Raw genomic sequence first — 25,290 nt, 5'->3', positions numbered from 1 at the left:
CCGCTTCGATTCCCTCAGCGGCCCTAAGATGGCGCCGTGCGGGGAAGACTCAATTTCCCAGCGTGCCGCGCGCCTCCGGCAGTTTGGAGCCATCGGGTGGCAGAGCGGGGGCTGATGGGAGTTGTAGGCTGCGCGCCTTTTGGCGGCGGTGCTGGCCTCTGCCCGCCGGTGGGTGCGCGGGCGTTTGGGGAGGGCCGATCAGGGCTGAGCCCCTGGCGGGTTGCAGCTGGGGGGCCGCGGTCTGTGGTAGGGTACGGGGAGTCTGGTCGGCGGGGTGGTGCTGGGCCTCTGTGGGCAGCGGGGAGCCTGGTGGGTGGGAAGTGTGCTGGGTATGGGGTGGCTCCCGGGCCCTGAGAAGGTCGGGAGGTTCCCTAGCCTGCAGGGTGGGGGCAGGGATGGAGCATCGCCTCTGGGAAGGGTTTGGGGACAAGAGGAGCGAGCCTCACTTTGCACAGTTAGTTAAGGCCATCTCTGAGCGCTGGAGGAGGTGGGCAGCCTACCACAAGTGAGGCCAAGGAGCAGATGGAGTGAGGAGATGTAGTGGGGGCCTGCTACTCGCTTTCAGTAAGCTCTTCACAGCAGCGAGAGGATCTTTCTCAAGGCCGGAGCTGACACTCCCCTCTGCAGCTGAGTGTGTATCTGCTATGTGCTGTGAGATGCCTGAGAGCTGGAAGGTTGTTAGGTACCAATCACTGATAGTAATGATTTGTCAGTACGTTAAGCTTGTTGTTGGGGACAAAGTTGAAACTTCCTCTTTGCTGCTTGCTTTCTTAGGCTGGCCTCCATTCCTACCAAGAAGCAGGTGCCTCTGTGATGAAATACTGATGTACTGATTCAGATTTGTTTGAGTTGGTGAAGATGTCATCTGGCCTTACAGAGGAGCAAAAGAGAAGAATTGAAGAGAACCGCCAAAAGGCTTTGGCTAGGAGAGCAGAGAGGCTAGCAGCCCAGCAAGGTGGGCAGCTGGGGATTGCTGGGCCTCAGGTAAAAGAACAGAGTCCAGACAATCAAGGAGGCTTGAAGCAAGAAAACAATCATGTCAGGTTCATTAGCCAGCCCCAACAGAATCCAGACAATCCTGCGGAGCAGAAGAGCTATCTTCGGAAAGATTATAATCATTACGCTGCAAACCAACAGATGGCTGGTTCACAGAGAGAGCAACAAAAGAATTGTTCACAGGACTCAAAGCAAGCAAGTGGCATTAAACAGTTCCCTACATCGATCCCAAATTCTCTGAGTTATTCCCATCAACATTACTCAGATGTTGATGGTCAGAAACATGGACAACAAGCTTTAATTAATCTTGGTACATTCCAGCAGCCCAAGTGCTACCCAGCTTTCATAAACACTACAGAAACATCTCGCCCTAATTTTACTGATAATGGGCACCCTGAAGGTATTAAAGATGTACAAAGTCAGAGCAAATCTGCCATAAAACGTGTTTCATCACCAAGCAGTGCCACCCTCAGTGCTTCAGGAATGATGGTAAATACAAACAGACCAGCAGAAAGACAGGGTGGAAGTGGTGCCTTTCCAGCCTGCAATAAGCTGCAGAAGCTGACCAGCCCTGCTGGTGCAGACTCTATCAAAGCTGCCTCATGCAAGAAAGCAAATAATGTTACAAAAGGAAAATGTGTGAAGTATGGGGAAGACCGTTTCCAAGTTGAAGTAGGGTATAATGCTGAACTCATTGCTTTGTTTAAGAAGATACGAACCAGAAGCTATGGTAAGAATTGCTTGTTTGCTGTTATCTCTGTTGGATTGCAGTTTCAGCATATGCTGGAACTGTAGTAGCATCATGCTCTTAGCAGAGCAGCTAATGTTGGGATCAAGTATATGGTATTAATGGGGTATTGGAAAAGTAAAGGCAGATGAAACTGAAAAGAAATTCTGAGCATAAATGTCTTGAGTTTGGGTTTAGCCAAGAAATCAGAAGTTTTATGAACAGCACTCAAAGAAGTTTAGTGTTGGCAGCTGGTCAGTGTTTTGGGAATGAAGGAAGTTATTAATGAATTAGTATGGGAAAGTAGCCCACTTCAGAGTTGATGGGCTGAGTATTAATTGGGTTATTGCGAGCAGTGGAGTCTCCACCTTTTCAACTTGCTAGTCTTTTCTCCATGCCTTTGTTTGTTACATTCTCTTTTTGTTTCCCCACATACGTTCCGTGCTCCCTGTGAATGACTGCTGCTTTCTCATTGCCTTAGCATTAATGTGCCCTGTGGCTTTTTTTGGTGTCATGTAGCTGTAAGCCTGGGCATGCTGTTTTTCAGATGTCTGCCTAGAAGTTTGCATGAGTAGAATGAATTCTGTATTGCCTGGCATAAACATTTTACAGCACCACTTTCTTCTACCCTAAATAACTCATATTCTGCCCTATTTTAGATCCTACTACGAAAAAATGGAATTTCAGCCTGGAAGATTACAGCAGTTTCAGTAAGTAAATGGATTGTTGAGTGATAAGAAAGGATCTTAAGATCACCACCGCTACCTGTCTCTGATTGTTATTTTGTTATTGTCTGGAGTAATAAAAAAAGATGGTGCTACTCAAACATAATGCCCACCTTTTAGGATTCTAGCTCATGCTATTTTTTGACACGTTGTACTATGCTAGAAAATAACTTGATTTTTGGTGTGATCTAAATGCCTAGCATAGGTTTAATTTTTTCTGCAGTTGCTGAATTGCTTAGGAGTCAACAAGTGTGATTACAGGGAAGTCTGTATGGAGAACCAACTGTGTTCCATTGGCTAATGCTTAATTTCTAGATCTGTTGAAGTACTTTCTTTTTAAACTGATTTATTTTTAATGTTTTTCCTGTTAGTTTTGGGTATCAGTGAGTGAGGCTGAAAATGAACTTGCCTTTTTTTTTTTGTTTTTTGTTTTTTTTTTTTACGTGGTAAGGATGGTTTTATCTTTTACTCTACTGTCATTTTGTTCTGCAAAGATTGAGAGATGACAGGCAAACGAGTCAGGTAAGCTTTTCAGAAGTACATTGTATTCAAGCCAGTGATAAATCACTATTGATTTCAGTGGGAACAGAATTAGGCCTGTGTTGAGCACTTGGAAAAACCCACAGTAGAGTGCTGGTATTCTTGCTTCCCATGTGGGTTGCCACACACATTCATTATTTAAGTGCTGCTGGTTTGCTTGAAGTGTATTGAGTACAGATGAGAGTGGAATCTCTGCACCAAGGAACTTGCAAATAAAGAGAATGATTTTTGGAAATTGTGTCATGTCAGGCTTTTTTTTTTTTCCTTAAACTGTAACTTCAGCTATAATGATAAAGACAGCATGTGGATATAGATTGACAAAGAGGCAGAGGGGGAAAAATGTAATGCACATTTGTGTTGTTAGTCATGGTCTTCAACTGGCAAAAATATGTTTCTTCACTCCCCATGCCCTAGCATCATGACACAGGTGGCTGCTGCAAATTGTAAGATAGGAGCCCATCCGGCTATGGAGAAATACAAGTCTGGCAGCAAACTGTGTTAGAATAAAGGGTGACGGTCTTGTAACAAAGGAGAGATCTAGGGTTTCGAATGAGATTCCTTCCTACAGTATTATCCATATTGAGCATTCCTCCTTGATGAGGTTGCTTATCAGATGTCCACATGAAGTGAGAGGCACAAATTTTTAGATCTTTCTCCTTTGCTGTTTGCAGAAACACCTTCTAGCCTTTCCAGGCACATACTATCGATCACCAGACCTCTCTCTGCAGCTTTTTATGTGAAAATACTATGACTGTGTGCAATTTACTGCTGAATGTGCTTCTGCAGATTGCCTGCACTAGCCTGGTGAGCCACGTTTTGGGATTGTTGACAGCAGGAGCCTAATGCACTGGCAATGCTGAATAAGCCCTGATTCCCATACTCTCACATGCTCACCCTGACTACTGCATTCTCTGTGTACCACCATTCTCTATTCTTTGTCCCTCTAAGTTAAATTAAGGAATCTTTATTCGTTTTAAATGTGAAGATGCCTGGCCTGCTTGTCATCCTCTTGTCTCTTTCTTTCCCAAAGTAGTTTATCAGTGTTCTTCGTTCCTTCCTCAGTATCTCATGTTTTTCTTTCTAGTGGAATCAGCAAGTCAACTTTCTTCAGTGATTCTGGCACCGCTGGAAGGAGAAAATGCAGTTGACTTGTCATCAGGCTCACATTTCATCAGCGGTGGGGTTGATACGATATCCCTCTTGAACATGTGCAAGAACTGGAAGAAACCCTCGGCCCTCGTCAAAGGGAAGTGTGTGCTCATCTCTCGCTCTCGGTTTGAGGTTGATATTGGGTATTCTGCAGAAGTGGTTGGAGTGTTCAAACAGATGAATTCCAGAAATTATGGTGAGTCTCTTGTTATTTTAATGTTGCTGGGGCTGCTTTTGATGTGCTGTGAATGATATGGAGGAGAGAGAGTGTGTCAGTGCATCGGTCTTTGAAATAGCGTGAGAGGATGTGCTTTGGTGAAGATTTTGAGAGCTATCTTAGTTCTGGTATAATGTTGTATCTGTGTCCTGCACAGTGCCAGAGAATCTCCTCTTCAGAGCCTATTAGTCAGGATGCTATTTCAGCAGGTGGCATTACTCTCAAGGTGGGATGTGACAGCAGTTTGCCAGTACAGAGGCCACACTTAAGTTCTTGTTTTTGTTATCAACTGGCTGCAACTGTCTGAGCAGACTGTGTTTACTAGCAGCCTTACTGATATTTTTTTGAGGCAAGTGGAGTTGGAGAGCACTTTTTATGTTGGCACTTAGATTTCAAAGGTACACACTAGTTTTCCCACCAGTTACGTGGGAATGAGCACAGTGTGCTGAGGTGACTTGTGCAGTGTCACAGCAGGTCCGTGACAGCATGGAAAGCAAATCCTGGAGCTCTTGTTCTTTGGGCAGAGCTCTACCTGGCTCACTCTGTCTTACTGATTCTGGATTCTCTGTCTTCCCTGGAGGTTGTAGGCGCATGCTACTTGGATGTAGAATTGCCAGACAAGTCAGGACTTCATGTTACTTTTCGGAGTGTCTGTGTTTCTAACTTTCATCAAACTGTTTGTTTAACATGAAAACAAAGGGAGGAAAATTGATGGCTGGACAAGGTAGGAATTATCTTAAAGCTGTTCTGAAATGAAGATGTATGGGTGGACAGCCATGTTCTTATGGGTAGAGAATTCAGTCTTAAGAAGGTGATGGTAATGTTTTTTTAACTGTTGCAGATGTGAAGACCAGAAAGTGGAATTTCTTACTGGAGGACTATCCCAAACTGAGTGAGTAGCTGACTTTTTTTTTAATTTCCTAGGGCTACTTTATGGGGAGGAAAGTGAATTGTAGCTTCATTTCTTGGATTAAGCCTTTTCACTCTGGTGAAATGAGTGGCTAATGAACCATGAAGGAAGCGTCTTCCTGCTTTGTCTGACATTTATACTGTTTACCCAGAGTCAAAACTGTATAAATGCGTATTACTCATCCTGGCCCGTTTTTGTAAGGTTCTGTGCTGAATTTCTGTGCGGCTTCTTAGGGGACGAACCCATATTTACTGTTACAAAAATGCTACTGCTTATAATGTACCGCAGCTATACTTGAACTAAGGAGCTGCAGGAAAATGGATTCCTGTCTTCTCTCTTGCAAGCTTTGAACAGGTAGGCGTGGTGGCTACCAAGCCTTAGTGTCCTTACAGAAATTCTGTCTTATGAACTGTATTTGGGTGTGCTTCTATAATCTTCAGTGGCAGCCTGCCCATAATGTTTTGCTCCCTTTTGTGCGTACATCAATTCACGAACTTGCACAGCCACCCCTTGCTCAGAAGAGAGTGCAGAGCAAAACTTAGCAGGCTGTTCTACTTTCAGTTCTTCCTCTTAGCTTACTACAAGATTGAAGAAGTGTGCACAGTATCGTGCTATTTCATTTCACACCCAGCAAATTTTGACTTTTCAGGTTAGAGCACTAGGTTTTCAAGTCAGCTGATGATTTCTCTAACAACCAGTTCATCCACAGGTGCAATCTGGTGCTGACTGTCTAGCTGATTTTGTTCAGCCTCTCTATAGTAGTGCTACTAATAATACTAGATTTTCAGTTGATGTATGAAGCAGGTTAGAACTCAGGTTTCTCCCATAGCTGAGTTTACTGTTGGCCAAACAAGAAGAATTGCTTGTTACTCGTACAAAGGTCTGCAGATTTGCTTAAAGCAGAAGCAGTCTTGAAGCAGAATATTATATCCTGCTAGAATGTTTCAGTGCTGGTTGATAGGTGCTTTAAAAAAAAACAAAACTTAGCAATAAAATAATTCTTCAAGAGCATCCACGATTCCCTTACAGATGGAATCAAAGCACATAGTGTTGTTGCAATGTCCTTTTCTTGGTAGAAGTTGATCAGTAGACTCCTACATTAGTGCATCCATGCTACGCTGTTGAAACTGACTCACTGAACTGAAATGCACAACTTTTCTATGAATCCCACTTTGCAGAATAATCCAGTCTAAGCAGCATGTTCCTAGCACATCTACTTAGTTTTGTATGTTTAGTGAAGTTTATAGAGTGCTTTGAGATGAAGAGCATTATGCAAGTACTAAGTAGCAGTATTTATCATTCTAGTTGGCCTGCTGTGTTTGCCTTGGTACTCATGTGAGTATATGTGGCCATGAAGTTTGATTGGGGTAAGATGCAGAAGGACAGTAAGCAAGGCACTCTGTAGTCATTCTTTGAAACAGTGTTGTGTAGGACTGAGCATTTCAGAGCTGAAATGCCACTGCTCCAAATAGTTTTTTTGCCAACGTAGCCTGATGCTTTCTGGGATACTCAAGCATACTTAATAATTGAGTAGCTGCATGTGCCTGTGATGCATTCCTAAGAATGTTAGCAATGGTTGTAGGATTGAAAACTGTGATAGGCCCTTGTAGGAATAGCAAGTTGTGAAAAAAGTGAGCATCTTGATGGTGACTATTAACAAAACTTCAGGATTGTGATGCTCACAGGCTCTGGGTTCAGTGGGAGCTGATGAGCCCACACAGCTCTTTAAAAGGGTCTTTTGTATCTGCAAAGGGCCTCATCCTGTAGTAAGAGCTAGGCAGTCTGAGCAAATGCATCACCTCTCAGACTGTCACTACGCTTGCTGGCAGTTTTACACATTACATGAATTCGGAATCCCACAGATTGAAGGAAAGCAAAATGAAACTTAAAAAAAAAAAAAAAAACAAACCACAAAAAACTCTTTAAATGTTCTTGCAAAGATTAATTTGTGAGGGCATTTGAGGCTTCTTGTAGCACGTGCCTTTCAGAGGAGCAGCGTTAGCTTTGTGCCTGTTAATTTACCTACGTCAGGGGAAAGAAAAAATAAAAGGCTGGTTGCCATTTCCAGCAGTGCTGTCTGTTAGTTTGGAGCTGTTTGTAGAGGTTAATGTCTCTTTGCCTAGTTGCTCAGTCATCTTTATATAAAGGTCACTTCAGTAAAATGTGTCTGTTGGATGAATCATGCTGGTGGCAGATATATCTTAATCACTCTCCCAGCTCATGTACAGAACAATAGCAACAGAATTATCAGTGAGCAAATTGTAGCAATTATGCTAACACATAGCTCAGTCTGTGAGTGTAATAACAAGCTTGTGCTGTACTTCGAATGGAGAGAGTTCTTGCTATTGAAGTACAAATTGAACTGGAGAGTTTAAAAAGTTTGGCCAAAGCCCAACCACAAATGGAAATCTTTTCATATGTATATTTCTTTGAATTGCTTCCCCCCTTCATATGACAGACATGCATTCTGCTGCTTTCCTCTTGGAGATAGGTATTGTAATTTCAGCTAATTGAGTTCTGGAGTTGCATTTACTGCTGGTGTCATGAGTTCTTATTTCAGTGTGCATTGCATAGCTCTGGTCATTTTTGCAAACAGAGTTGTTTTATATCTTTCTGACTTCATATACAAACCAACTACTAAATAAAAGTGTCTCCTTGCCAGAAAGGATCCGTGCATGAGTGTTTGTGTTCATAGTGCAGGGGTGCCTTTTTTTTCTATCAGTGGTCTGAGATTAATTAGTGAACGTGATTGCAAGGTCCCTGCTCACTTCATGTTTTAAGCTGCTATTTTCATATAAACTTACTGTTGGATTAAAAAGACGTTTTTGGTGGTTTTTTTTTGGGGGGGGGTGGGATAGGGAGGCTGCAAGAGAGGCCTCAAGTCAAACATCAGTAGTGTTGAGGGATTCAGGTGGCAGCACGTGGGTTGGTTCTGGCTTGCAGAATTTCTGTCCTGGTGAAAGGCAGAGTGCACCAGCTGAGCAAGGAGTTGCTGTTGGTATCGTGTCCCTGAGGGATGGCTGGCTGAGTGCCACTGACTGAGGTACAAGAGTAAGTTCCGAGTCTATGAATTTTCTTATCCAAGTGTGGTGAATGGGAGATGATCTACATTTCAGACAGAACCAAACTGGTGTGAATTTAGGTAACAGGAGGAGAAGAGAGTTTTCAAAGCTGAGGATGTGTGACCTTTAAGTAATTGTCTCATGTAACTCCTGATCCATGTACTCAGGGGTGGTGGAGACCTCAGAGATATTTAATGCAGAATCCCAAGATGCCTCTGCCTTCTAGGCTTCAAGAGCTCTTTTGTTCCCATCCATACTTTTATTTCTGAGTAGTGTGCCCTAAGCTGCCCTCAATGTGAATAATCCAGCTCCAGCTGTATTAGTAGCAATCATCTCTGAATGATGGCATCAGACTTTCAGTTTTTTATCATCAAGTCTAAATACAAGGGGAGGGAATGTGATTCATCATGTGGTGCTGAAATAGATTTCAGGGAAGAGGCCAGGCTGACATGAGTGCATGATGCAGTGCTTTCTTGAGCTGTTTAAAGGTAGGAAATAATGTTGTTGAGGTCAAGGGATGTACCCTGATGTCCTTAATGTAAGCTGTGTGTATGTTTCCCCTTCTGATAATCAACTGCTCTGTTCTTTGCAGTGAAAGCATTCCAGAGCCTTCTGTCTGTAGAAGTGGAGCCACTTCCTGGGACAGTCATACAAGCCTTTGCTGCTCAAATACAGAGCTCTACATCACAGAAGATGGATTTTCCTGATGCTGACCTTTCAGTAGTGGACTCTAAAATTGTGACAAGCCTCATGCCCTTTCAGAGGGAAGGTGTGAAGTAGGTCCTTCTTGCATGCTGTTAAGATGTAATCCTTGTTTAGAGTTCAGTAGATCAGTGTACCGGCCTCATTCTCTTTCATGGAGGGCTTCGTGTTTCTCCATAGTCTTGGGCTGTGGCATTGTGGACTCCTGGATGTTTTGCCTGGTTTGTTTTGTTTGGCTGGCTGTGTGTGTGTGTGTGTTTTGAATGACACATTTATTTGTTTCCAGCTAGAATTCTTCATCATTAGTCAGGAGGAAAAATAGCAGTTTGTTAGTCTCATAAAATTGTTCAAGTGATGCATTTCTCATCTCTCTCCCATGATTCAATATGTGCCTGATTGTCATATGATGCTTTTGTAAGGTCATCTTTTCCTAACCCAGTGCATCTCTGTTGTTTGTTTGTTTTAAAATAGTAATGCACATGGAAAATGCCAGGAAATGGAAATCTGACGATGAAAGGCTTAAAATGGTTAATTGTTTGTAGAGAGAAACTTTCAGATGGCCCTGTTTCTGCCATATATAGCAATTAGTTGTTGAGTTTGAAATGCAATCCAGGAAAATCCATAGTTACTGCAATTTAGGTGACTGTGTTATAAATAATATTTTCTTAGCGCAGTAGGAATAAACTCTTAAGACAGAACATGAATAATAGCATGGAATGTGCTGTTTAACTGATGGTAAGATCTTGAGTCTACTCCATGTATTAAATCAGTGTCTCTAAGTAACCACCCAGGGTCACTTGGCTGAACCATGTAAGCTTTGAGAGAAGATTGTTGTGAGCTGCTCACTTGTGTTAAGGCTAATGGAGAAGATACAGGTTTACTGAAATAAAAAGCTCAGATCACTTCCATGAGATCCACCTTGTAGGCTTAATCTGCAAAGGCATCTGTAGTTCATCAGATACCATGCAGTTAAAGATATTACTGCAGCTGATACTGTAGTGTCATCCATGGTCTGCAGAAGGATTTAATTTTTTCACTTTGTCTCAGTTCTGCAAAATGCTCCTCATCTGGTTTAGACAGTTGAGTTGTACTCATGACAGTAACCCATTTTGGAATGACTCTCATATTTCCCCTCTCTATTTTCCCCAGTTTTGCAATTTTAAAAAGTGGACGTTTGCTTCTTGCGGATGACATGGGTTTGGGCAAGACTATTCAGGCAATCTGCATCGCTGCTTATTACCGAAAGGAATGGCCCTTGCTGGTGGTGACGCCTTCTTCCGTGAGGTTTACGTGGGCAGAGGTACTGTGAGTTTGAGATTATGTGGATGGCCAGTAGAGGGCATGTGTAATGGTTATTCTATGTTATGATCTGTACAAGTTTAAATTTTTTGCAAAGATGTATTTTAAGGTGAAGAAAGTAAAATTTGTACTTATTTAGAAACTCAAGAGCAGGGAAATTGCTTGACATTGGCACTGACCATATGTTATATGCCTAGTTTCTTTTATTGGCTGATTTTCTTTTTTGTGGTCCAGCTAGTGGAAAGGAGATCTAGAGAAAATATCTCCTCCGAGCCTTTGTTAACTTTGTTCCTGCAAGTCAGCTGCCTCCAAAGAGGTGTTTTGCTCGTTAATGCCAAAGACAATAGTTGCATTGAAGCAATTGTTGGTTGTATTCAATCCCTTTATAGCTGGACTTGCTGGAATAGAAGTTCAGGTACTGGAATTCTCTCCTCTTTTCAAGAGGTTCCATTATCATTGTCATTAAATGTTTGTCATGCTGTGTCTTTCGGTCTGTCAAGGATATGACTCCTCTGAGCCCTTTATTGATGTTAATCAGAAGCCCCAAAAAGTTAGTACGGTTGGGAAATGTAATTTGTTGAAAGAAATCACCGTCATGACTTGTACACTGTGGCTTTTTAGTTGCCATAGGCTAGTGAGATGATCACTGTGGGAGAAAAATGTGAGCCAGATGTTTCAGGTCAGTAATTTTCATTTCTGAGTAGGCAAGGTTTCCTTCCATTGCTTTCCCTGTGATGCTGCATTGATGAGAAAATGAGAATGTATTGGTGGAAATTTGCTTGTTTTGTTTTGTACTGTAAGCTGGTTATAAGAACATCTTGGCTTGTGTTTTCATATTCAGTAGTGCAACCAAACACTGAGTGACAAGAAAAAGTTTTCTGAACAAGGGAGCAATGCTCATTGTGTTTGAGATGTGAAGGAAAAGGACTTGTTTCATAGGTCTTTGGGACCTGTGGTTCAACACCTATCCTGTATCCATGGCTCCTGTGACTGGGAGGAATCTGGGGCCCGGGTTACTGAAGTCCTGGGTACCTATAGCCAAACTCCTATATCCTGCTATAAGAGATTTAAGCAATATGAGAGTTTTCTTCTTGAGTGCTTCATTTCCTCTATCTACACCCTCCGGACTCCCTGGGAGGCTGTTGTGGGAGGTATTTGTTAGGAGATTTGCTTTGAAATTGTCTGTGTTGCTTTGAGTATGTGAAGGATGCGAGTCTAAGGAAAATGTTTGGCAGAAGGTGTAGAAAAAGGTGAAGTTTGTTACAGTCTGTAACCTTGTCAATTCATTCTGCGCAGATGAGTTTAACATAAAGTTCTTGTCATGTCTCTGGAGCTGAATTGCCAGAAAATGTGTTCATCTCAGAAGTGCAGGGTTTAGTTTTTGGTTTTCTGGGCTCATGCCATTGAGTGCTTATGTATTTTAAGTGCGATGGGAAGCCAGTAAGAAGGGGTGAGAAGTGCTGCAGATACGCATTTGGAGTTAGGTTTTGAAATTTAGAGGCTCACATTCTCTGTTCCATGAAGTAGGCACGTGATCTTTCCAAACGGGGAGAGAAGTACAGCGGAGAGCTTCTAGGTCCTTTTTACTGCTGCTGCCTTTGTCAATTTTGCATAGCATCAGCCCCGTGATTTTTGGTTGTGATCTAACCTTGCCCACACGGTGGGCTTGTAAGTTTTGGTTGTGGTGCTTCTAAGTGGTGAAGTAAGGCAGCTGTTAATTTCTCATATGCTGTCAGCATGTGAATCATCTGACTGCTGCATGTAGTTCATAGAATCATTAAGGTTGGAAAAGACCACTAAGATCATCCAGTCCAACCACCATGCCCACTAAACCATGGCCCTAAGTGCAGCATCCGCTCTTTTCTTGGAAACCTTCAGGGATAGCGACTCCACCGCTTCCCTGGATAAACAGAGGAGAAGAATGGGGCTTGGGGGATTGCCGCAGGTGAAGGTGCTAGAGTCAGAGATGCCATTTCCCATCACCACTCCTTGAATACATTCCTGTAGAGACTAGGTCCTGATTGCTAGAGCACAAGCCAGATCTCTAGAGATCAATGTCTGCAGGACTCAAATGTTGCAGAGCTTGGTGGTGCTGGGGATAGATTTACAAGGGAAATGGTGAGTGCTCAGCACCTAACAGATGTGTTTGCAGGAGTATATCTTCCTGTGGTGTGTGGAGCATTTCAAGAGGCGGATTTGAATGACTTCCCACATGTAGTTCATCTGCTGTCATATTGCAGCTGGTGTGGTGTCAGTTTGATCTTCTTTGTGATTGGGTGGTGGTGTTTTTTATTTTTGGTAGGCTTTTTAAGAAGGAGGAATAGTGGAAGTTTTTGTTGGTATGGATGTGTTATACTTCATCGCTGTGGAGTTAACATTGCTGTAGTGAGAGATGTTTACTGCTCAGAATGCTGTATTTCACAGCCTGAAGTTTCCTTTTGAGTGGGAAAATGATGAATTTCCCTGTCAACAGTGTTCATTGCATTGTCTGGCTACGAACACAGCAAGTAACATTGTCAGGAGGTTACACGCATTTCTACTGTAGATCAGATTTCTTTTTCAGTAAGAAGCAAGAATAAATCACTTTTGAGCCTTCCTATCTGTGGAAGGTGGATTTGGCCTTACATCCCGAGTGCTGTTTTCGATCTTCCTATTACTAGCAGTGCTGACTTATGAAGGCTGCTCACCCTTTCTATGCCCTCACCCGGTATCTAATGGTGAGTGGGATTGCTCCTTGTCTCTTTTATAACCTGTGGTGGGTTTGGGGATCTTGGCGGTGGGTGTGAGCACAGTAGTGCAATTAATCACTCTCTTTTCTTCCAGGCATTTCACAGGTGGCTTCCATCCTTGGGGCCAGGAAGCACCAATGTTATAGTGACTGGCAAAGACAACCTAACAGCAAGCTTGATTAACATCATCAGCTTTGACCTCCTCAGCAAGATGGACAAGCAACTCAAGAGCACTTTCCAAGTAGTTATTATTGTAAGTAGTATGCTAGAGTTTTGAAGTTAGTTATATACTGCAAATGGGGTATCCTTAGGATTGTACAGCAGAGAAGTGTAAGGCAGGCCATTTTTAGGACTAAAACTGTCTTAGGATTGTGGCTGTGATTACAGCTCTGTGAGCAGGAACAGTAGAGTTCTCTGAAACCTTTTTGATTCCTGCGGCTGTGTTTTCTGTTTCACTGGTTAGGGTGGCTCCCTAGTTTCACTGTGGTTGGGTGTGTCCCTTACAAGAGAATTAGACGTTCTATGTGGTATGTCAATACAGTAGCTTTGGAATTATATCTTTTTATGGTAGTTGGACTTAACGGTGATTTTAGTGTTCATCCAACAAGCCAGATAACTTCTCAACACTAAGTATGTGTGTGAAGCATCAAGAAATCTTCCTATGTTTGGGTACCACTGACAGCGTGCATTAAACTTTCTTTGATCATGTGTATTACTACTGTTGTAAATGATTTTGAAACTTATTTTTTCACCTTTTTGGGAGCTATGAGAAGAGGCGTTTTTCTAGATTTCACTTTTTAAAAATTCAAAACACCTTACGTTTCAAATCCAGCTTTAAAGACTACGAAGACTAAAAGTGTCTATATACCTTCTTGCAAGTCTTTCACGTTCTCAGCTTAGTTTTCAGCAAACAGATCCACCTGTCCCCGTGATTATGACACTTGGAACATAATGGCCCTTTTGTTTCTCAGCATCGTGTGAGAATTTGGGAGTAGATGAGAGCTTTGGAGACCAAACTGCTCGTGAGGGAATTGATTTTATTTCCCTTTGCCCCCTTCCAAACAAATCATACAGATTGGAAGTACAGATTGTTGCTTTGTCTGGGCTGCTGCTTTCTGTGAAGGGACTCAGGCTCTAGGGCTGCTGCATTGGAATCCCCTGAGCTGCAGATGTTCTTTCTATGTGTTTGTACGTTCAGATTTGGACCCTGTATGTTTTGTCAGACGCAAGTAGTATAACTGAGTGCTGAGCTTCCCTGCTTTTACTTTCTGGGGCTATTCATGTAGGTTATTTGTTAGTTGGGAAGGAGAAAGATGTACCTGGGGGACTAAGCAGTTGTACTAAGCATGTACTAGGCATACATGGTTGCTTGCTCATCCATGTGAGGAAAGATGAGAATGTACCCTTGGAGGGTGTCAGTTACTTATTGTGTCCAAGTCTGCCTTGCCACAGCAGAAGAAATGAAGGCTGTTTGGGGGTGATGTCTCAAGTAGGAGGCTATTTTCCACCTGGTGAACCCTATCAGCAGAGCAGTTGGATCCTAATTAGATTTCTTTTTTTCAGTATTGTTTTCATTAACCTCTTTGTTTAGGAAAATAGCACTGTATAGGCTTCCTGTGTTTGCTGCATTTAAAGGGGCATCAAGGTGGAAATATGGGGCAAACAAGCATTGGTGGTAGAATTAATGTTCCTCTTTCTTCACCTGTGTTTGTCCTCCTCTTTTCACTTGCCTGTGATCATTTGAGATTCATGGCCTTAAGGTTTGATTTCCATTCCATTCAGTTACAACTGTGGGTTTGAATGTAGGAAGCCTGCTACTCCCTATGCTGTCTTCAAGTTTAGATTTTGATGCGACTATCCCAGTGCTTGAAATATCCTCTGGGATGACAGGCTTGTAATATTAGATGGCTGAGGATACTGGGAATTTGTTCTTTAGCCTGCAGTTGGACTGTGGATCAGAGCTGTCTTCATTTTCATGCCTGTTTTGTTTCAGGATGAATCTCATTACCTAAAGAACATAAAAACTGCACGATGCCGAGCTGCCATGCCTCTACTTAAGGTACGTATGCTGCATGCCAAGCTTCCTGCAGCTAAGGCCAAGACTCCCAAAGCAGTGTTACTCTCTGAGCCAGCAGCTGAATTCTTCTGTTGTGCCTTTGAAGTCCAAGTAACTGTTGGTCTGTTGCTTCAAGAGTAAAATTTGTCTCTGACTTGACCACTAATTTCCATACAACAAAAGAACTTCAGAAACTCCCTTGATCTAGTTGTGGTACAGCCAATGATATGTTTTATGGTGATGGGAAAGAGGAAATGTCAAAACTTACTGAATGTATTTGTAGAAAGTAGACAGAATATAGTAGTATCAGTGCAGCTTATTTAATGAAAACTATCGTAATCAGTTACTCCTTGGTTCACAAATTACTGTGGCATATCAAAATGACCTTACGTAGGTCCCTTCCTTGGCTTTAGTTTTGACCTCTGCTGTGCTACTGCAAGCCTCCAATGTACTCGTGTGGTTGGGGTACAAGAGCACTTCTGCTGGATAAAAGTAAAGAACTATAGGAGATGGCAGTGTGAGGTAAGCAAGGCAGGTGGCCCGCAGAAGGGAGGAAATACTGAGCTGATATCAGGAGAAATGTGACTTTTAATATCTGCTTGTTGTCCTGGGATCAAAGAGCCAAATTGTCTCTGGTAGCCTCTCGCAGATTAAAGGTAGCAGTAGTTTCTAGACACTGCAGAGTCTGTTCATTAGAACAAGACAAATGCAATTTTTTTTCAGTAGCTGTCAGTAAGTGTATATAAAGAGAAGGTTTGATCTGTGATGGCTTTATAGCACCAACTTTTGTATGCAAGATTTCCAATGGCAGGGCAAAGGTGGTTGTCCTTACTAACTTCATAATTCTCCTTAAATTCTCTTTTGTCTTCTCTTGGCTTTGCAAATCACTTTTAGTGATTTTTAGTGACAGCCCTTTAGTGTTTGGAAACTAAGTAGGAGGCGTGATTTTTATGAGCATTTTGAAGTACACCCAAAGGGGTGTAGAACCACAAATGGCAGAAAATAACAATTTTTACCTCTTCGCAGAATGCTCAAAAATTGATCTCCTTCTTTCCTACCTGTAGCTTTGTAAGGATCAGGCTGTCAAAATTATTTGCAGGCTGTAAGATGTGAAAGATGGTATGTGTTATACAGAGGTTAATTGCCTGTATGAGCTTACTGAGAATTTACAGTTTTATGCTGTCACGTCACTGGTCCTTAAAGCACTGAGAGCTTACGCTTTTGAAACTGAATTTCAGTCTTCTAAAAGTGTTAAGAGTTTCATATTTGTGTCATGCATTTTCTCATATGTAAGGAGCATGGAGTAGAAAGGACCAGAACATTTAGAGAACATTTCCTGCTACATGTTCACGTAAACTGTATTTTCCTGACTATAACTTTTGCAGTGGGTATTTGCTGTAATAGCCACTCATTTGCCCTCCTTGCTTTCCAACATGTATTGTGCTCTAAAACTAGTCCCTTTGGCAGCTTTGTCCTCAACTACTAGTGAATGATCTTGTGCTTGTTACTGGAGTAGCACGTTGTAGCAATTTTTTATTTGAAAGACCAACGAAAATATGAGAAGATTTAATCACCTGAACACTGTATTTAAAAATTACATTGTCATCTGTGTAGTAAATAGTCAGTGGGGTAAAAATGGAAGTATTTTCAGTATTTGACATTATACTTCAAGATTATTGCAGAAGAGGAATGGATAAAGTTGCTGTTTGTTGTTGCTAGAGATTTGAGAGCTGAAGATAATCTTGCTCTTGCTTTCCTTACATTTAAAAGGATTAGAGCAGTAGTGAGTCTCTAGGAAGAGACCAGAAAAAGTTATTTTCATAGGCAAGCCCTTGAGAGGTACAGTGCTTCTGGCACGTCAGTCCCTACCTTAAGGTTACAGTACAAAGCCTTGCCAGTGCTGTAGCCAGAGCCAGAGATTTGGAGCCAAGTCATGCCTAGAGTACCTTTTAGGCAATTCTAATTGTTGGCATTATACTGCTTTCAACTTCCTTAAATTGTTGTAGTTGGTTTTATTTCCTATGAGGTTCCCAGTACCTTTAAGCATGAAGGCTTAGCCTCCAATTGAACTCTGGGGACAGAAAAGAAAAAGGAAAAAAAACCCAAGAAATGTGATTCTTGATCCTTACTTGCTACAAAGAATTATGAGTCCATGATGACAGCAGACTGATGTAAATTAAAATATTTCTGAGTCTGAAATGTTTCTGTCCCTTCCGTTGGTGCTTAATGGATTCTTTTTATCTCAGTAGAATCTGCTTCTGTGACTTCTCCATTTGAATAATAAGTGAAATACAAAATTTGTTGTGGATATTTAGACAGAACTGCACAATAACCAGATTATACATCAGTACATACATAATAAAGATGACTTAGCTTGGGTGTTAATTTTGAATCTGCCTTGTTAGACAGCCAGGCTTAATCTCTAGCATCTGAAATATTTAACCTATGGTTACAGCATTTAAAGGCTTGTTTTAGTTTTAATATCTGACACTGATTTTTTTTTCACAATGTTTTTTTTAACTACCCAGTTACAGTTTGTCTTTCCCTGCTCTCTTGTATGTATTGGAGAGCAAGTGTGGTATAGAATTGTCAAGCAGAGCCACGTAATAAACATGTGGCCTAAGTCTGTTGGTTCGGGACTTCCTGACATTTAAAAAATATTTTTAAAACAAAACACCAATGTTTTTTTTTAGTGTGTAGTACTCGGTATCTTTTATGACATACTTAGTTGCTTACCCTGACAGAGGTAATGTTTTGCTTGAGGACAATGGGAAGTGTGACCAGAAGCTCTTCTTAGCGTGCTTTTATAGTGGCTAGATGTATGCAATAAACATGCCTACTACCTTCTAAAGTGCCTTAACAGAAACATAAGAATAAGGATAAAGACATGGTGTGCCCAGTTTATCTTTATTGGGCAAAACTTTGAGAGAGGAATTTGCCATTACATAAAAAATAAGATAGAATGAGCTGAAATAGTGGCAGTAAAGTGTTCAGGCCAGATTTCTTACCCATTCACGTTCCTCATGGATGTGCATACTTTTGGATGTGTGGACTTGTACGTGGGGGAGAATGCTTCACCAGCCTGCATGGACTCAAGTGGCCAAGTCTGTACTCAGTGCGCAACCCTGCACAATTATGGAGGCAAATGGATTGAAAGCCATAGTGGAAAGCTGTACTTTGATGTTTTGGCACGTGGCAAAAATGCTGCTTTCAAGCTTAGCCAGCTTTCATGCTGGTCAGTCTGTGCCAGTAACCATGTGAGATCTGTCCCCTGCTTCAGCATCTGTTGTAGCGCTCAAGAGGGCTGGAAGTTCCTGTGTTCACAGTGGCCATTTTGTCTTTTTTTCCGCGTACATCAAAGTGGCAGTAGCCTCATACTGTTGGTCTTTGGTTGAGTCACTGTTTTCAGGCTTGACTTGTCCCTTCCCCTAATTCAGGGCTGTGGCAATCAGCGATGGGACTTACTTGTTACCTTGCTGTTCTCTTTGTTTCATGGTTAGGACTGAGTTGTTGTCCTGGGTGTATTGTCAATATTCCTTGTTCCCTTTTCCTCTGTCCTACATCTGCCTCCCAAGGTGTTACCTTTTCTGGATGCATCTTAGTTTTCTCCTTCCAAGATTAGACAGGCCCAGGAACATGAGTATTGAGAGAGGATGCATGCTACCAATAACCATAAAACAACAAAGCCCCAAGGGAGGCAGAGGAAGAAGAAACAATGAAGTGAAAGTTTTTCACTGATCTGTAGTGGGATCTCTTGGGGACTTGGGTGAAAAGGATTCTGCATCCTTCAACTAGCCGAAAAGCTGTGTTGTCTTTGTTCTGTAATTGCAAAGCAATGGAAACTGAGGAAGGTCCCAGTGGAACATGGATGAGTGTTTCTGGAGGCATGACAGTAAGTTTTCAGTGATGAACTGACTTAGAAACTGAGAAATACATAGTAGTATTTAATCAAAAATTCCAGTGACATCAAATGGGCTTATTTCTGTAGTTTTCTTTATGGGCTTCTTTCCACAACATTTGGGTAGTAGTATTCATGAAATTGTTCTTATTGAGCTGCTACACAGGTTAATAACATAATATACATCCTGATGGGTGTGTGGTTAAAGTTCTTTGTTTCTATTGCATAAGTCCAAATACACTGGATAGCTGTAATCTGATACTCTGTGTGCTTCTTTCAATAAAGAGATGCTTAAAAATAATAAAGGGAATTAGGTCAGTATTGAAGGTAGAAGGTAAGGAGGGAACAGAAAAATCTCCCTGTAGGAAATAAATAGCTGCTATCTTTAGGCTCTACAAATCTATATGGATTGGATAAAGAAACCTTTACTTGTTGTCACCTGCTGTGAGGAAGAATGTCGTATTGAAATCAGAGAGGCTGATTCTCAAAGTGGGGAGGTAATTTGGGTCAGTTGGAGCTGTTTGTCACCATTTGGGAGAAGTTCTCTGTCTGGGTATCATTTAAGAATAGAGGAGGGCATTTATATGTTTTTGGAATGACCACATCATCTTACAAAATGCAGAATGCTGACCCAAGTACAGAAATAGACTCCCCAAAACAGCTGCAACATTTTCCCTTTATCAAATCTTCTACTGCATTTATTATCCCCGTTACATTATGGCCGCTCTCAGATTTCTAATTTCACAGGATAATGCGTTCTTAGCTAAGCAGTTCAAAATGACGAAGTAAGCAAAAACTGGGGACACAAGTAATTATGTAGCCAGAATCAGCCATACTTTTTTTTTGTGCGAGTCTGTTAGCATATGGCAGAGCTCATGCTGTGAAATTCATTTACAATAGAGGCAGTCATTGTATGTTAATGAGGCTCTTTGCATGTTTAGTTTTGTGGCGTAACACTCCACACCACCCCCTAACCACTCCCAGTCAGTTGGATGCTGAGTTTTAAACTCTGCAGTGCCATCAGGCTTAATAAATTATTCGACTTTCAAAAGTAATTTTTGTAAATGCTATCACAGCTGTGGAAATCATTCTTGCTGGTGTCTTGCGTGTGCTGCAATGCCACAATTGTTTTATGTTACTCAGGTCTACAGAGCAAGTGTCAATGACTTGACTAGTCAAGTCATCGTCAAATTTGCTTTAAGCAATTTCCCAGGAAAGTAGCTGTAAGAATTGTCTCAAGGACACATGAGAGAGAGAGAGAGAGGAGGGAGCACTTCCGGACAAGACTAGTCTTCATGCCTGCATGATAACTAGTAGCTCAAGTTATTTATTCTATGGGGAGATGCATAGAAATTGATGATAGTTCTTTTGTTTTGCTGAAAAGTCCTCGCTCGTCACTGTGATCATATTTTCTATGCTGTTATTCCATATTGTTCTCATAGACCTTTGAAGGAAAAGGGTAGACTCTCAGTTTTTGACATTACAGAAGGTTCATCGGGAAATGGGAGTAAGCAGTGATCAGCAGGGACTTCTCTGCAGGATTTGCAGGAGCAAATCTTTATTGGCATGTATTCAAAATGAGTTGCCACTAGTAAAAGAACTGTGAATCAAAGACATTTCTTTCACCCAGAATTTAAGTAAGTCTTCAACGCTTGAAACCTTGTCTGCCTAGGATTTTTCTTCCTCTCCCTTGGGCTCCTTCTATTACAGTTTTTAATACTGAAAGGGATTCTTGGATAATGAGTCAGACCACCTGTGTTCTACACTATTTTCCGGAATTAACTTCTTCAAGTTCTTCACAGCTGTTGCTTAAGTAATATGTTTTTTTAAGTTGTTTGTTTTTCAGTTCTCCTGATTTTTAAAATGGTTAATTGTAGATGTATCACAACCCTTGGTAAGTGCTTGCGCTGATTAGATATCATTGCTTTTCAAAGATCAGATGCAAACACAGAAGCAACAGCTGGATATGTTTAGAATTCACGTGACCTGTAACTTCTAAATTCCCCTTTTGATACTTACTATGGGATTAGAGAAGGAACAAGGAGACTGACCACGTGTTGTTACTACCAGGGAATTAGCATTCCAGCCTTGTCTTCTGTAGATCCTGAGGAGCACTGTCCATGGAGGAAGAGCCTGGGCAGTGGTATAAGACCTTTCAACACAGATGGTTTTATGTTGCATTTACTATGTCCCTGGTCTGTTATGTGACGCGTTGCTTGGAAATGTCCCAGCTGTGCTGTTCCCTCCCATTCATCTTGACCTTGATATTCTCTGTTCTATGAGCATGTAATCGTGTGACCTCCATGTTGTCTCTTTCCCAGCATTGGCTGTCACCCTTTCCTCTTTTGAAAAGTGTAGGGACCTCTGTTTTGTGTGAACTTACACCTTCTGATATGTCAAAAGGTTAGACACCTCATCTTACTTAGTGTGATAAATATCCTGCTTTTTTAAGATTTGTGAGAATTGTGTGATCCTGTTGGTCATCATTTTTCCTTCTGATCTGTTTAATAGAGAGGGAAGGCAAGTCCCACCTTGATTACAACTTATGTATAAATATCTGATAAAGTCCTGAAATTAATTTCCGGTAGCTGACCTGCGAACTCTTTTTCTTTTTCCACCACATTTGGTTGGTGTGTGGATGAATCAGCTTGAATAGATTTGGGTGACTGGTAGATCTCAGAGAAATGATAAAAGAATTTCATTTTCTTTTTCATTTAAATGTGAATGAACTGCTGGTACAGATGTCACTCAAGAATCTCTTTGTTATTTTAATGAACCTGCTTTAAACTATGCAGGAAATTACAAGGCATTTGTAATTTAACTACTGTATGTGAATTTACAGCAGTAGAAATTCATCGCTCTTGTCTAATAATAGAATTAGATAACACTGAATATAAGAGGGTAGAAATGCATTTTGGAGGCTTTTATGTCTATGGTGTAATTATTTTTTTTTCCCCACTTTTTGTGAACACCTACTTTAGGTTACTGTGTGGGGTTTTTTTGTTTGTCTACTCCTCCCTCCTGTCTCCCATACAAAGCAGTTTTCTTTTTTTTTTTTTTTTTTTACAGTATTCCTAAGTGATTTCTTATTGATTACCTCATGTTTTAGCACCCAGCGAGCTGTGTTTAAACTCAGAATGACTGCTAGGTGGGCAGCCTTCTTCAGGCAGCATCGTTATTCTCTCCTTCCTAGTTGAGTTAAAAAGAAAAAAAGAAAAAAAAAAAAGGAAGAAAATGCCCTAAAAACATGGAGAAACTCTACTTCTCTAGATCCCTTCTGCTTTTGTGAGCAAGACAGTTTGTTTATGGCTTGTTGTGGCAGGTTTATTACAAGAGAATTTATTTTGGAGGTGAGATGTACCTGAGAGGAGTGTGTGTCATGCTCCTATGACATCCTAATGCCAGATGAAATGTTGAGCCAGACATAAGGTATTAACGCGTCTTGTGTGTAAATGCCAATTCAGAAAGAACTGTCATAAAAATTGATGCCCCCTTCCAGCATGTGCATGATGAATAAGAAATGATACAGTTTGTCCTGCTTCCTAGGAGTTTAAGCACTGTCCTTGAGAGCGTTCCGAAAGTGAAGGCCAAAAGTGTCTTTGGAAAGTGAAATACTGTTCTGTTTGTGATGCTAGGACAATGGCTCTGGAGCTTTCTTTGGTGGGTCAGGGACAACCTCATTGCAGGTGTCATCTATGTTGTGAGCTGTATGATAAGGGATGTCCCATTTTGTTTTTCCAGGCTGCGAGGAGAGTGATCTTACTTTCGGGAACCCCTGCCATGTCGCGGCCTGCAGAGCTCTACACACAGATCGCAGCTGTCCAGCCAGGCTTCTTTCCACAGTTCCACACCTTCGGGCTCCGCTACTGTGATGCAAAGAAGGTACTACAGAGGGAAGGTGGGAAGATGACGAAGTGGGACTCTCCAAGCAGCATTTTATTTTGTTTTATTTATTTATTTATTTTTTAAATTGGAGTGTTTATTTCTTGCCTTCCTTTTCCTTTCTGATATTACTTTTTGAGAAGGTCTTGCTCCACAGTGGTATTTTGAAAGCTCTCAACCTTAGAAGCTGTAGGTACTGCAAATAAAAAATTGGCCTGAGATAAAGAGGCAGTAAAGCTTCTTGTCAAATTCTGCCCTGAAAGGGCATGGAAATAAAAAATTAAAAGCCAAAGTAGCCATAGCTTGTGGGTAAGAGACTGTTCTGACAAGAACTTGCTAAGAGTTCTAAGTGGGTAGAGTGACTGTGGTCATTTTAAGCAGCTGTAGGATTGGACTAATTGATTAAAAAGCAGTGTATTGTCCGGTTTAATGACTGTTTTAACAATGTAAGACTTCTTTTTAACATTTTACATTTAACATACATTTTAACAATGTAATGCCTCCAGGTAGGAGGAAGTTTTTTTTTTTTTTAAAAAAAAAAAAAAAGGAAAAAAAAAAAGACTTGCAGTCCATTTTCCTATTCCATCGTCTGCCAATTCATGAAATGGATGTGTTCCCCAACATACCATGAAAACAAAGTGACCTCTCTTGTCACTGTCAGCTGCTCTCAGTGGTTTTAGCAGAGTCACTGAGTGCAACCACTGCAAGAATTTGGCTTTGCTGCAAGTTAGCTCTTATAGCCATGATGGCAAGACTCTGACTTGATCTTGACATACAGAAAACTCAGCTGCCCTTGCTTTGTGATCTCTCAGGCTGCTGTATGTGTTGGAACACGCGCTGCTAAGAGCGGAGCTGTTGCTTCTGCCTGTTAAAAAGCAAGGTTCTGGAATCTTTTGTGTTGGTTGCACAGACACAAAGAGGAGAACCAAAGTTACAACTGAATTCCGATTTGGAACAAGAGCCTTCTAATCTGGCTTGCTCTCCAGCTCCTCCAGGAGAAGCATGTAGCAGTTACAGTGGCTTGGCAGCGTGAGAAAGGATGTGTACTGCATAAAATGTAATCAACATAATTACGTCACTCCCATTTATAAAAAAGGGAGCAAGGAGGATCCGGGGAACAACAGGCCGGTGAGTCTCACCTCTGTGCCTGGGAAGATCATGGAACAGATCCTCCTGGACGACATGCTAGATCACATGAGGAATGAGCGTGTGATCCGAGATAGCCAGCATGGCTTCACCAGGGGAAAGTCGTGCCTAACCAATCTGGTGGCCTTCTATGATGGAGTGACGACATTGGTGGACAAAGGGAAAAGGCGACTGATGTCATTTACCTGGACTTTTGCAACACCTTTGACATGGTCTCTCACCACATCCTTATCTCCATATTGGAGACATGTGGATTTGATGGGTGGAACACCCGGTGGATAAGGAATTGGTTGAAAGGCCGCAGACAAAGGGTGGTGGTCAATGGTTCTACGTCCAGGTGGAGGCCGGTAACAAGAGGTGTCCCCCAGGGGTCTGTGTTGGGACCAGTGCTCTTTAACATCTTTATCAATGACATTGATAATGGAATTGAGTGCACCCTCAGCAAGTTTGCTGATGACACCAAGCTGAGTGGTGTGGTTGACAAAATGGAAGGAAGGGATGCCATTCAAAGGGACCTGAAGACTTGAAAGGTGGACCCGGGTGAATCTAATGAGGTTCAACACAGCAAAGTGCAAGGTTTTGCACTTGGGCCAGAGTAATCCCAGGCATATATACAGACTGGGAGGAGCAATCCTCAAAAATATCCCTGCAGAGAAGGACCTGGTGGTCCTGGTTGATGAAAAACTTAACATGAGCCAGCAGCGTGCAGAAAGCAAATGGTATCCTGGGCTCCATCAGAAGAGGGGTGGCCAGCAGGGAGAGGGAGGTGATTGTCCCTCTCTGCTCTGCCCTTGTGAGGCCCCCATCTGGAGTACTGTGTTCAGGACTGGGGCCCACAATACAAGAAAGGCAGGGAGCTGTTAGAGTCCAGAGGAGGGCCACAAAGATGCTCAGGGGGCTGGAGCACCTCCCCTACGAAGACAGGCTGAGGGAGCTGGAGTTGTTCAGCCTAGAGAAGAGAAGGCTGCAGGGTGACCTCATTGCAGTGTTCCAGTACCTAAAGGGAGCCTACAAACAGGAGGGGAGTCAACTCTTTGAAAAAGTAGATAATGGAAGGACAAGGGGAAATGGCTTTAAGTTGAAGGCGGGAAGATTTAGGTTGCATATCAGGGGAAAGTTCTTTACTGTGAGAGTGGTGAGGTGCTGGAATGGGCTTTCCAGAGAGGTGGTGGATGCCCCGTCCCTGGAGGTGTCCAAGGCCAGGTTGGATGGGGCCCTGGGCAGCCTGGGCTAGTTTTAGATATGGAGGTCG

At 42.0% G+C, this 25,290-nt stretch overlaps 1 protein-coding gene across 3 annotated transcripts in view; it reads left to right on the top strand.

The window, feature by feature from the left end:
- SMARCAL1 (SWI/SNF related, matrix associated, actin dependent regulator of chromatin, subfamily a like 1) overlaps window positions 76-25,290 on the top strand; it is a 37,305-nt gene continuing 12,090 nt past the window's right edge. The window contains exons 1-10 of one of the 3 annotated variants that reach the window (XM_021399181.1): window positions 76-168; window positions 775-1,726; window positions 2,383-2,433; window positions 4,073-4,333; window positions 5,196-5,246; window positions 8,919-9,102; window positions 10,178-10,328; window positions 13,151-13,309; window positions 15,050-15,115; window positions 22,752-22,892. In XM_021399181.1, coding sequence (XP_021254856.1) covers window positions 859-1,726; window positions 2,383-2,433; window positions 4,073-4,333; window positions 5,196-5,246; window positions 8,919-9,102; window positions 10,178-10,328; window positions 13,151-13,309; window positions 15,050-15,115; window positions 22,752-22,892 — 1,932 coding nt within the window. In that variant the 5' untranslated portion in view covers window positions 76-168; window positions 775-858. Of the gene's footprint in view, window positions 247-293; window positions 683-774; window positions 1,727-2,382; window positions 2,434-4,072; window positions 4,334-5,195; window positions 5,247-8,918; window positions 9,103-10,177; window positions 10,329-13,150; window positions 13,310-15,049; window positions 15,116-22,751; window positions 22,893-25,290 lie in introns of those variants that run through there. The other 2 variants (XM_021399182.1, XM_021399183.1) reach the window with 2 other exon arrangements.

This window comes from Numida meleagris, chromosome 5 (assembly GCF_002078875.1).
Source record: "Numida meleagris isolate 19003 breed g44 Domestic line chromosome 5, NumMel1.0, whole genome shotgun sequence".
Taxonomy (NCBI): Eukaryota; Metazoa; Chordata; class Aves; order Galliformes; family Numididae; genus Numida; species Numida meleagris.
Note: the sequence above shows the minus strand (reverse complement) of the source record. Positions and strands in the feature narration are given on the sequence as shown.